Below are 12795 nucleotides of genomic sequence, written 5' to 3'. Positions count from 1 at the left end.
ATAACAGGGTATTCAGAGGGTATAAGACAGGCACATGTAGTTTTAATTTGTCCCCTCACCTTACTCTGGTAAGTAGTAGAACCATGGTCACCATGATTTAATTTGTTTAGTTAAGCCTAATAATGTTATTCAAACCCGATCATTCCTGCTTATATATAGCTTAATAGAGATATGAAAACTCTCACGTCATTACAAACTATAGTGTAATGATAAGTTGCTTCAGCACAAGTCTTTTATACAGGTAGTCCTGGACTTATCACAAGTGAGCCCAAAATTTCAACTGCTAAGCAAGACAGTTGTAAAAGTGAGATTTTATTACCTTTCTTGCCCCAGTGGTTAAGTGAATCACTGCATTTGTTCTGTTAGTAACATGGCTGTTAAGTGAACCTGGCTTCCCATTGGACTTCGCTTGTCAGAAGGTCTCAGAAGGTGATCGCATAACCACAGGACACTGCAATCATCATAAATATGAGTCAGCTCCCAAGTGTCTGAATTTTCATCACATGACCATGGGGATGCTGCAATGGTCGTAAGTGCAAAAAACAGTCATAAGTTACTTTACACAGTGCTGTTGTAACTTTGAACGGTCACTAAATGAATTATTGTAAATCGAGGATTACCTGGTCAGTCGAAGTTAAAGGTCAGAGATCTCCAATCATTCACATCCCTTTGCATACAATGGCAACATACTTAAGCCAACCAGTCAGATTCTCCAATTACTATACTTGCTCTAGTTCAGTTATTTTGGCTCTGGAACAAGAGTATCATAGAGATGGGATCATTTTGATAAGGCTGAAATTAGTGTTTAATGTGCATATTAAACAGTTGAAGTGACTTAAACTTCACCTTCATACTGAATTTCCAATCCAGTGTAATAAAGACATCTGATGTTGTAGGATAATATGCCAATCACAAGTAACAGAATTCAAGAAGAAATAACAAATGGAGATATAATGATGTGAATATTTCAGTAACAAATTTATGAATATGGAATGCATAGCTTTTTAATGAAAAAGATACAAGTGAGCAATAATGGGAAGTAAATTGGGAAATGCAGTTGAAGGTATAACATTATGCTAATTCTGTATTTAAATTTCATTACTGTATAAATGTTTACTTAAACGTGACTATAATTTAGAGGCTTTAAATACACATAGAACAGAATTTAGAATATGTTTTTTCAGTATTTTTTAAATGATACACACTCTACTTTGATACTATTCCTCCCAATACATTCAAAATTAATCATATTGCTACAGCCAAGTTCTACTGGCTGAAGAGCTATAGGTCAGGACGTGAGGCCTAATCATCTCTCAGGCAAAGTACTGTAAAAGGACATGCAAAATAAAGGAATTGTGTGCTTTTACAAACCGTAGAAAGTCTTAATTGTTAAGAGTATGTTCAGTCTAACAATTACAGTGTTCACAGAAAAATAGTTAAGCTGATCTTCCTAACATAGAATACATGATTTGTTTTGTACAACTTTCATGATTTAATGGCTATTAAAGAAGACTGCTTATTGAGTAGGAATGGATTAAGTGCCAGAGATTAGAAAAAGTTGGATGCTCATTGTCAGAATTTATCTGGACTTCAAGGCAGGATTGTTGGTTTTTTTGTCTCTCAGATCCATGTTGAAATTTGAAGCAAGAATCTATAGTTCTTCCCCAGAAAGTAATTTCATCCCTCAATCCTATATAGCCCTGTTTGGAATGAGTTCTCATTCCAAACAGGGCTATATAGCGCTAGCACTAGCACTAGCACGTAGACTTATATATAACCCCATAGTGCTTTACAGCACTCTCTGGGCGGTTTACAATGTCAGCATATCGCCCTCAACAATCTGGGTCCTCATTTTACCAACTTCAGAAGGATGGAAGTTTGAATCAATCTTGAGCCCTATCAGTATCAAACTCTAGGCTGTGGGCAGAGTTTGTCTGCAATTCTGCATTCTAACCACTGCAGCACCAGATCTCATTGTCTCATCTGCATCATTATTCTGCCTATTATGGTAAGTTCTGAAAATAATTCCTGTTATACCCATGAATATGTACAGTTCAAATCAATTATTATTACAGTCAGAAGTTAGCCATCTAGTTTTTAATAAACTAAAAACAACTCTTGTCTACTAATTAATAAACTCTTATTTAAAAAATTAACATATAATCTACTAACGTGCACTATCACAGCATTAGCCATTGTTCTCTCTGACATTATGGACTATAACACAAACTTTCATCATGTTGTGATTAATGTGCTCATTTTTATCTGATGAAATATGAAAGAACAAAATAAGTATGAACAATGGCCAACTGAACTGGTGCACAGTACTTAAAACTATCTCTATACAAATTACGATACAAAAGCACACAGATTTCATTTTTAATTGCTCCTGCTTCACAGGGGTAGATTTTTAAAAAAATATATGGAATATTCTCAATCTGCCTTGTAGAATTTAATTTGGTAACATATCAAATCTTGCTTTCAAATATGCTAGATCTGCAGTCACCAACTGGTGGTCCGTGGACCACTGGTGGTCCACAAGAAAATTTTGGTGGTCCGCAGAAAAATTATTTGCATTTTTAATATTGCACTAAATCAGGGGTCCCCTAACTATGATCCCTGGGCCAGATACGTGCAATGAATGCTTGTGTTGCTGCAGAGAGTCTCCCCCTTCGAGGTCTTTTTGTGTAGTTCGGAGGGGGGCAGAAATTCTGACTTGGGCTCTGCTTTGGCCTCCTGGTGCGGGGCTTTGGGCAAAGGCTGGAGGGAAGTGCTGCTGGTGGCGAAGAGCCAGAGGGCCTTGTTCCAGTGGGACTTGAACTGGCTGACCATCTCAGCCCGCTGAGCCTCCAGGCGCTGGTACCTGGCCTTGCACTCCCGCAGGTCTTCCCTCTGCTTGGAAAGCCTATGCTAATAGTCTTCAGTGAAGTGCTTCTGCTGAGCCTCCTTTTCAGTCAGATCCAATTTGAACTGAGCTGTTTTGCCAACTCATGGTGGCTGCTTAGCTCCAACAACTGTTTCCTGTTGGGGCCCTAAGGAGTTTGGGCGGGGAGGCAAGGAGTTGGCCACACCCACCGAGTCACATGACCACCTAGCCACGCCCACCCAACCGGTCATTAGGCAGATCATATTAGTGGTCCGTGGGATTTAAAATTATGAATTTAGTGGTCCGAAAGGTTGGTGACCCCTGTGCTAGATAATATTCTCAAATTACTGATTTCTTGGTTCAACTTTTCTTGTTTTCTCCATATAACACTGTTGATCGAAAATATGTATTTATTTAACATTATGTAAATATATTTTAAAATTGTAAAAATCGCCAGTCCTGGGGATTGAAGATCTGAAAGCAGCAAACTATGATTGATCTTATTTTTGTACAGTTCAGAACTTTCCATTCATCACCTACTTACTCTCCAATGATCTAGCAGAATTAATGAGCTTCGATAACAAAGAAGATACGAGCACTTGACAGACGTATGCTATTTTAGAAACCTGGGTATTTGTAACTAGAGATACTAAAAATTGTATATAAAATTGACACTTTCTCTAAGACTGAGTTAAATTAAGGCATTAAAGTTTACAAACACAGTACTAATGTTAGTAATAAAATTCAGAAAACTGATATTGTCAGGAATATATCTCATAGAGCACGGGTATCAAACTCGCATCATGGTGGGTTCACATGATGTATCACAACTTTTCCCCCTTTGCTAAACTGGGCATGGGCCCGGCCAGCACATGACGTATCCAGCCCACAACCTGCGAGTTTGACAGCCCTGTCATAGAGTAATAAGGACCTTTGGAGCATCAGAAGTTATATTTGGCAAGGAATTCCAGGATCAAAGCAACACAGTCACAGGAAGTTGTATAGAACCTGACAATTGCTGAATCTGTCCTATTTGGTGTGCTAGTTGGTTGTTTACTTGCACCATATGGTCATTTGGGACAACAATTTGGTTTCAGTGCTAAAGCAGTCAATGGCATGACAAAAGAGTCAGTTTGCTATAGTCTGGGTCAAGAAAACACAAAGTAAAGTTTGCATCTTGTGAAGAGAGCATAAAAAGGTTGCTAGACTACTGTAATTGGCTGAACGCAAAATGTAGTAACAATATATTTCCCAGAACACAAAGTTCAGATAGATTTAATGTAGCAAACCTATGAAGCTATGAAATTATGAGAAAAAAAATGGTGTCCGCTGTGTAACAATTAGCATTCAAGTTTCCTGTACTTCTTTCTCCCACTTGTTCCATGCAAAAGGCTGGAAATTATTCTTCGGGCAAGAAATGCTGGTCCTGTTTTTTCCTTATTTTGCTAATGACTATCAAATGACTGTTACTTTTGATGTGCGAGAACCCCAACAAGCCCAGTGAACAGCTCTTCAGAGGGTTTGCAGAACGGATGAGAAGACTTGGATGGTAAAGCAGGAGAAAGCAGGCTAGCTAGGTTCTAATTCCCAGCCTCCCCACACCTTTTCAACAGCATGAAAGTGCAGTTCTCTCAAAACTGCGCTCATCAGCAAGTCAACTGAACTATCCAGCAGATTCACGAGGATGCCGGCTTTCTAAAGTTTTTTTTTTAAAAAAATAAACATTTGTATGGGCAAGCCCACCAAACAGCTGTTCAGTGTGTTTGCAGAAGTTGAGGCTTTCATAAAACCATTGTCACAAGTTTCCAAGAGAGGGTGACTCATTCAAAACTTAGCTTCTTGCAGTTCTTTGCATCCGGAGGAGAAAAATGGAACCGCATGGAACCGCATTGGAAGAAAACACCTGGGGATGAAAGGGGACGAGGCATGCTACATCAGCCTGAGGTAGTCAACAGAAACTGATGGACCTTTTGTCTTGTGGGTCATGTGACTAGCTTACTGACAGCATGAATGGTATCAGAATTGATATTCCCCAAAACTGGTACTGATTACTGCTAGTCTAAAGGGAAATCACAACTAAGGACTGCTTAAGGCTATCTTATACACAAGTTGATGATGAAATGAAGGCAACACCTTCAAAGACCTGGCTCTGCCAGTTAACTTCAGACTCCAATAGGGCAACATCAGAGTGGAATCACAAGTGGGGTTGATTAACAATAGATTGCTGTATTTGGTTGTGTGTAGTATTTTATTTGTGCTTTTATCTTTGTACAGTTTTTATGAATGTAAGCTGCCCAGTTACCCTGAGGTAAGATGGGTGGTTAATACATTTTATAAACAAACATACAAACACATACGTACATAGTACATACATACATACATACATCATTGGGACATGAGAGAATAAAGATGTTGGCGATATTTGTACCATAGTTAAATGCAGGTGGGAAAAGCATCTATGACTCAAAAGCCTTGGTTTGAGAGTTTGAATCCCTCCCAAGCAAGGGAACAATGGAAATGAGATATTTTAACTACTGGTCTCTATTAGTCCAGAACTATCTAAACCTCTGCAAAGGTTTGCTAGATTCCAGGTAGGGGATGAACCCCTGATTGATACCTTAGATTAGTGTTTCTTAATTTTTTTCTCTCAGGACCTTCTGTACTTTTAAAAATGATGGAGGAGCCTAAAAGAACTTTTGTTTATACAAGTTATATTTAATATTTACCATATTAAAAATAAAAACTAACACATTTGCTGCTGCTGCTGCTGCTGCTGCTACCGCTTTTCATGATTATTTTGATAGAACTGTATTATTTTTCAAGAGAGGCAAATTTTGATTTTATGGAGCGGGACTGCCACACTTTAGCTTTTCTGAACTGAAGTGACCTTTAACCTTCTAAATGTAGTAGTGCTGCCCTTGAATGTGACCTTTTTATAGTTGGGTACAAGTGTAGAAACAATTTCAATAGTTCTTCTACAGTGAGCATTTTAAACTTCAGATCCCAATGATAACCCTGGCACAACCAAATTAATCCACACAAGATCATGTGGGTTTTACCAGCAGGTCTTCGAAGAAAGCCACATTATATAAAGCGAAGCTGATTCCCCCCACTCCTTATCAGCAATGAAGTGGGGGGGGGAGCAGAATAGCAATAACATTTAGACTTATATACCGCTTCACAGTGCTTTACAGCCCTCTCTAAGCGGTTTACAGAGTCAGCCTATTGCCCCCAACCATCTGAGTCCTTCTTCGCCGATGAAGGACTCATGAGGGCTCGGCATTCCCACTGCATTCCACATGCAACTGGAGTGACAACGCCCTCTCCGCGCCCAGGTGGCACTCGGGAGGCTAATCGACTTGCTAAAGCCGACGGGCCTCGGCGTTTTGGGAACGCGGAGCAAACGTAGCGCAAGGGGACGTTGGCTTTTCGCTCCCCGCCGGCCCCACTAAGGGCCGGCTTGTTAGAACGCGGACTGTCCAGGACGCCCGGCATTCTAGAACCAAGCCCGTTCAGGCGACGGAGTGCCAAAGCCGGGGTCACCCCGGGACAAGCTCGGAGCCCGAACTTAAGCTGAGGCGCCTCCTTCGCCAGAGGGTCGGCTGGAGTAGGCCGGCGACGGCGGCGCACCCCGCTGCTTGACAGCGCCGTCGAGAGGCTCCTCCTCCTCCTCCTCCTCTCCTCCTCCTCCACCTCCTCCATCCGCTTTCCCGAGCGCAGCATGGCGGTCAAGGTGACTCCCCTTCTCCTTCTCTCTGCTTGTTGCTTAAGAAGCCGGCTGGCACGAGCGGCTTCTTCCAGCCGACGGGCAAGGGTGTTCGGGGCCAACCCGCGCCTTTCGGGGAGGGGGAACAGGAGGCTCCGTCCCGCCAGCCCCGAAGAATAGCTTCGACACCACCACCCCGCTCCTGGGCCCCTCGCAGCGGGAACGGGGATAGTTTTAGTTAGAGGGACGGTGGGGATTCTATCGAAAAGCGGACATTAAAAAAAAAAATGACCCTAGAGAAGGACGGGGTAGGTGGGTGGGCGGGTCCGTGGGTTCTCGAAGAATATTCCTGCAGTTGGAGCCAAGGGGCAATTTATATGAAGCAACCTTCCTCAACCGGTGTCTTCCGGAATTTTGGTCAGAATAGGATCGTCCCTGAGGCTGGGAGTTGAAGTCTGGCATATATGGAGAGTCCCAAGTTGGGGAAGGTTACCGTAGAGGTCTGATGGAGGACACGTTGGATAAGGATAAACTCCAGATGACTTGGTTTGGCTTTCCTCAACCTGGTTTCTCCGCTGCCAAATGTATCTAAGCTACCCCCTCTTCTTGCAGCCTGGTTTCTACTGTAACTATGAATAGAGTATATGTGCTATTCCCGATTACTTAGTGGCAACTGTGGTGTAATGATCAAATCCATCCATGCACCCTCGAAGGGGGGAATATCTTCTCCCTGCCTCTCCTGGATTCCCTGAGAGTTTTGCCTCTTGGGGTCTTCATAGTTGACATTGGGATTGCTTAAAGAATTGTGGTTCTTTAATACTGTGGCTCAGTATCCAGTCTCCCTAACTGGAAGAGATTCTTAGCAGATTTGGGGAGGAGTCTTTAAAAGCTGCCTCTGGATACACCTCAGTTTGAATCCAGGTGGTTCTTGCACACAGCACCTTCTTCACAGCCTCAGATTTGTGGGCATAATGGAGTAGTGTTCTAATCTGATTTAATGACCAGTGGAATGTTGAAGTGTGGATTATTTGGGGGAAAAGTTGACAATTATATTTAATGTGCCGATGTAGTCTTTGATCTATAAAAGTAAAGCTTTATGCTCATTAAGCAGTTTAGGTTTGGATAGTCTGTAAGGGAAACAAATATGATTTTCACAGTCATGTGAAATACATGCTACGTACAAGCTAGCTATGTTTAATTTCTTGGATGTGGAACCCAACAAACAATCATCTTGCTTTCTAATTTAGATAGAATTCTTACTATCCACTATTCTGAAAAGAAGATTTAGTAGGATTGAAATGGTCACTAATATATAACAAACATGGATGTTTTGATGTTCTCTTCTCCCCAAAGTTTGTAGGTGGCCAGTGCAAAAGACTGTGTAGGGTCATTTTATAGATGTTTAGGTTATTCAGTTGAAGTCCATCTAGAAAAATATCCATATGCGTAGGATTCTCTCACACATGCTGTATTGCAGAGGTTATATGATCTTGCTTCTTGGAACAGGAATGAGATTAATTTACTGGAGGAAGCCTGCTTGTACTTTCTGGCACCTACAAGATCATGTTTGAGTTTTACTCTGTTGTCTTTGCCTGAGAACACATCTGCCTTCTGTTTAGAACATTTTGATAATTTCACATGAGACTTTATTATAGCCCCATCTTACTTTGTTCATAGAATTTTATATTGCAGGCCCGATGTTACTGTCAATTTTTTCTTGGTTTTTCATGGTTCTCTCTTATTTTTATTTTTTCCACAAAAAATCAATTCAAGAGGGAAAGTTGGAATAGTAATGCAATGTGGTTTGACTGATAGCATCAAGAAAAGGCCATCAAGAAGCATCCTGTTAATTCTGTTACTTTTCTTTGTTACACTGTTCTTTTCTTGGCAATTCCTCCTGAGTTTGACAATTATATGAGCACTTCATTCGTTTTAAGTTAAATAAAACAAAACTGTATGTAAATATTGTAAACATTTTATCATTTAGATAAGATAATTGCTACCTTTATCAAAGAGTACAATGAGAGGGTTTCTTCCTTGGTTATTGAATAACTTGACCAATGAACTATTAATTTTTTTTTCAATATTGTCTTTATAGGTTCAGACAACCAAAAGAGCAGATCCAAATGAACTGCGTAACATATTTTTGCAGGTGAGTAATATTTTTCTGAGAGAGCTGTGATAGCTCTGGATAAAGTAACAGAGACTTCTAGTAGTCCTTAAACATTTTTAAAGGTTTCTTAGAGTATAATCTGTTTCATCAGATGCAGAGAATGTTTGATGTTTGCAGGCTTCTATATTTTTACCTTTTGTTATGTTTTCTGGTGGCATGCCAGAAAATTAGTGAATATATTTCTACAAAGGATAATGCAGAAAGAGCTTTAATTAGGTATTCTGCTCAATTTGATACTGGCAGTATCAATTAGACACCATCGGGATTAACTTCTTTTGGGAGCATCCAACAAGAATATTTGTCTACCTTTCCTGTCTAGACAGGATTGAGACAAAATGATCAAGAGGGTTTTTTTCTAGAGCATTACAGGACTGCAGACATATGTCTCCTCTCTATCTCTGATCTGCAGTGGTAAAGTAAATACAGGGTCTAGGTTTTACTAAATCAGATGGGGAGCACCACGGAATTAACATGAGAAAAATATTACATTACCACAGTGTTTCCTTTTATACTTGACTCATCTTGTCTTGCATTCATATCTTATGCGTGAAATTTCAAATCCATTTCTATTACTTTTCTTTCTTGTCTTTTGCATCTAACCAAAATTTCAACATGTCCCCATTTATCTTTTTCTCTGTTTTCAAAGTCCATATGTTTACCCGTATCCTTTTCTGGAACGTACCCCTTTTCTGGTATATTTGTAGACAATCTTTTTTCAGTGCTATTCTGGTTTTGTTTCAGTTTACATTTTCTTGTTCTCCGGGTGCTTCAGTACTACCAGTGTTTTCATATTCCAGTCCTTCAAAAACAGTGTGAAACCAACTTGTAGTTATTTTCAAGGCCGTTACATTTCACTGTGTAAAAATATGGAGAATAAATTATGAAAAAAACAACTGTGAAGCAGTGGAAAGCGAGAGCTCTTTACAATAGGGGACAGCCTCTAGAGCTATAACATGTCAAGAAAAGAAGCTAGATTAGTGATTTATTGGTACTTCAATGGAGCTACTAATAAATAACTTCAGCTTCCAGCCTTTATCAATACTGTAATATGATTAACTCTAGAACTGATTCCAAATGCATCTGGTTGGCGACTGCAAAATAGGACACTAACCTCAATAAACCTTTGGTCTAATTCAACAATGCTATCTTCATTCCATAGGTCATAAATAGATTTTTTACTACTGGCTCCCCTCAATTCTACATCTGCTTCATTCAGGGCAGATGTTTTCATTTTGGAAGTTTTAACCAAAACATGTGCATTAAATGCACTTCTATTTAACATACTTATTTTAGGCATTATTTTTATGACCTGTCACAAATTTGCATGGGACCATCTTGGGGAGTTCCAGAAAGCAGGGAAAGGAAGAACTCAGAAGCCATATCTCCCCTGATTGTAGTACCGTAGGTAGTATTAACTGACTGATATTCTTGTTCTTTATTAACCTTAACCATATTGTGTGATATTTTGCAAGCTGTAATCTTTCGAAATGAATCAGCCAGTGTATATATATATATATATATATATGTTATTACTTATATAGGGCCATTCAATTCTTTACAGTGACTCTTTGCAGTACCCAATAAAAACACCAATAAAATACAATGCATCAATTTAGCAAGTAAATGTGCACATTAATAAATATAATCTTGGTGTGTGAGGAAAAAGATAAGAATACAAACACTAAATATTGAATTATTTGTTAAATGAATTGTAATTAACTATGTATTCTATCAGAAAACTGTGGATCCCCCCCCCATTTTGGATGGCATTGTTTGTTCCTTTTATAATTAATATGCAGGCTTCAATGAGCAACAAAATGGCTCAGTTAAGCCACAAATTTTCTACAATCACTCTTCATCACACCGAGGAAACGCCTGTTTGAATGATGCACTCCATTGATGAACCTTACTGGGTTTCAGAAGGAACTTGGGGCTATTCCTGAGGCTATGATACATAGTTCAATTGATGTCCTGATTGCTCTATGAAATGACGTGGTAATCATGGCCTTGGACTGGACCTGTGTGGAGTCTTTCCATACAAAACTCTTGGAGAGCTCCTTGGTTTTCTGAGATATCCAGGCAATGAAGTGATAGAAGAGATATCTGCTGCAGGAGGATGGTAAAGAGTAAATCTGACTGAGTGAGGGTAAAATAATTTCTTAAAATTACATTGGAGCAATAAGAGTGATAAAATGTAGCTATTTTTCTATGGTTGCTGCATCCAGTAGTCTTGTTTAGCATAACCCATTACAATTGTAGTTTCAAGTATCGTCCAAAGACTGTTGATACCAGCTGTTCATCTCCACCATACGCCAGCCAAGTAATGCTGTTATTTCTTGATGTCTGGAGTCTGTTGGGGTCCAGATAGGAGTGGTTGTGAGTTGTGAGGTCCTTTAGTTTTGGGGGGTTTCCCTTTTATAGTAGAAAGGCTTACATTCTTTTAGAATGATATGCAATTGAGGTCTCTTCTTGGACTCTTGCTGGAAGAGCATAGCAAGGAGGAGATGCACTCATCCATCTTTCTTTTTGGCTTGTATATAATTATAAGCTGCCCAGAGTCACTTTGTGAGTTGAGTGGCCATAGAAATTAAACCAGATTAGATCAGGTTAAGTGAAAAAACAAGTGTTTTGCTCCAGATGTATTGGGAAATTCTGGTGAGTGTTAGTCAGGATCCAATCTGGGTTGGTCATCGGGACCAGAGGTGACCCATAGGCTCCAGCACAAGTCCAAAAGCTCATAAGACAAAACCTCTGGTCCCGGTGACTGACCCAAATTGGATCCCACAACATTGTTTTGGGGCATGTATATACGCCTTCATTCGTGAGTGTTAGCTGAGAGCTCAGCAGTTAATTTTCAGATAGAGTTCTCTGTAACTTTCCAGTGAATTTGTGGGTTATCGGCAGTGGTGGGTTGCCCCCGGTTCACACCGGTTCTATAGAACAGGTAGTCATGAAAACACTGATGTCATGAAAATGCTTCTGTGCATGCACAGAAGCTTCTGCGCTTGCGAGAGCGAAGCAAGCGTGCGCGCGCGGTCCCGTTGCAAACCGGTAGTAAAGGTAAGTAGAACCCATCCCTGGTTATCAGTTCAAAAAAGGTCTGGACTTACCATATCACTATATATCAGCTTTCTCCCAAGTGCCTACCAGTTATGTTGGATAATAGTTCCCATTGGTATGAATGGGGTAGTAAGTGTTGCAGTCTGGCCTATGTGCAAGGGAATCCCTTTCAGGAAGGTTACTGTATTTCCCCCCCTCATTTTTCTGAATACTTCTAAATACAACATCCCTAAGAGCCCTTGTCATTCCTGGGTTTACCCCAATTATGGTGACAAATCAGCTGTGCATTTCAAATATGGCTTTGATTCATTATTGTTTATTAAGTTGCACATCCTGTCTTTCAAGTACAATATTTAAAACCGTGGAAAGTGAACAAATATATTATTTGGATGGAGTACACAAACAAACAGAGAACTTTTCAATTGGAGTGTGAATGTTAAGTCTCTGGCATGCATCCTTGAGCTTATTTTCATTTGGACCTTGTCATGATTTCCAAAATTCTCTTGAAGACTTTGATTTGAATCTCTGGTAAGAGATTATTATTTGTCCCTTCTCTACTTGAATGTGAGAGAAAGAAAAGTTTGTTAGAGATTTAATCACACTTACTTCTAGCCTCAGATTCCTCCCTCCCACCATTATGCAGTCCCAATAGAAGAAATATTGTCATCAATTGAAAAAGAAGTTCCCTTACCAGTTTGTTTCCTAATATATAAACTGCATGTTGAACTCATTTAAATGTGGAATGAAAATAGGCAGAGTTTGTGACTGCAGGTGAAGTGGGAGGGAATACTCACAGAAACGTGACAAACATCATACAAGTAGTCCTTGAATTACAATAGTTCATTTAGTGACCGAAGTTACAACAGCACTGAAAAAAGTAACTTATGACCATTTTGTCACACTTATGACCGTTGCAGCATCCCATAGTCACGTGATTTATATTCAGATGCTTGACAGCTGACTCACATTTATGACAGTTGCGGTGTCTTG

At 39.9% G+C, this 12795-nt stretch overlaps 1 protein-coding gene across 1 annotated transcript in view; it reads left to right on the top strand.

Moving 5' to 3' along the window:
* Positions 1 to 6221: 6221 nt before the first annotated feature.
* Positions 6222 to 12795, top strand: part of SLC25A12 (solute carrier family 25 member 12) — a 49838-nt gene continuing 43264 nt past the window's right edge. Inside the window, exons 1-2 of the mRNA XM_034427299.3 lie at positions 6222 to 6599; positions 8671 to 8724. Coding sequence (XP_034283190.2) covers positions 6588 to 6599; positions 8671 to 8724 — 66 coding nt within the window. The 5' untranslated portion in view covers positions 6222 to 6587. The remainder of the gene's footprint in view (positions 6600 to 8670; positions 8725 to 12795) is intronic.

Source organism: Pantherophis guttatus, chromosome 1 (genome assembly GCF_059756535.1).
Source record: "Pantherophis guttatus breed Tessera chromosome 1, ASM5975653v1, whole genome shotgun sequence".
NCBI lineage: Eukaryota > Metazoa > Chordata > Lepidosauria > Squamata > Colubridae > Pantherophis > Pantherophis guttatus.
Note: the sequence above shows the minus strand (reverse complement) of the source record. Positions and strands in the feature narration are given on the sequence as shown.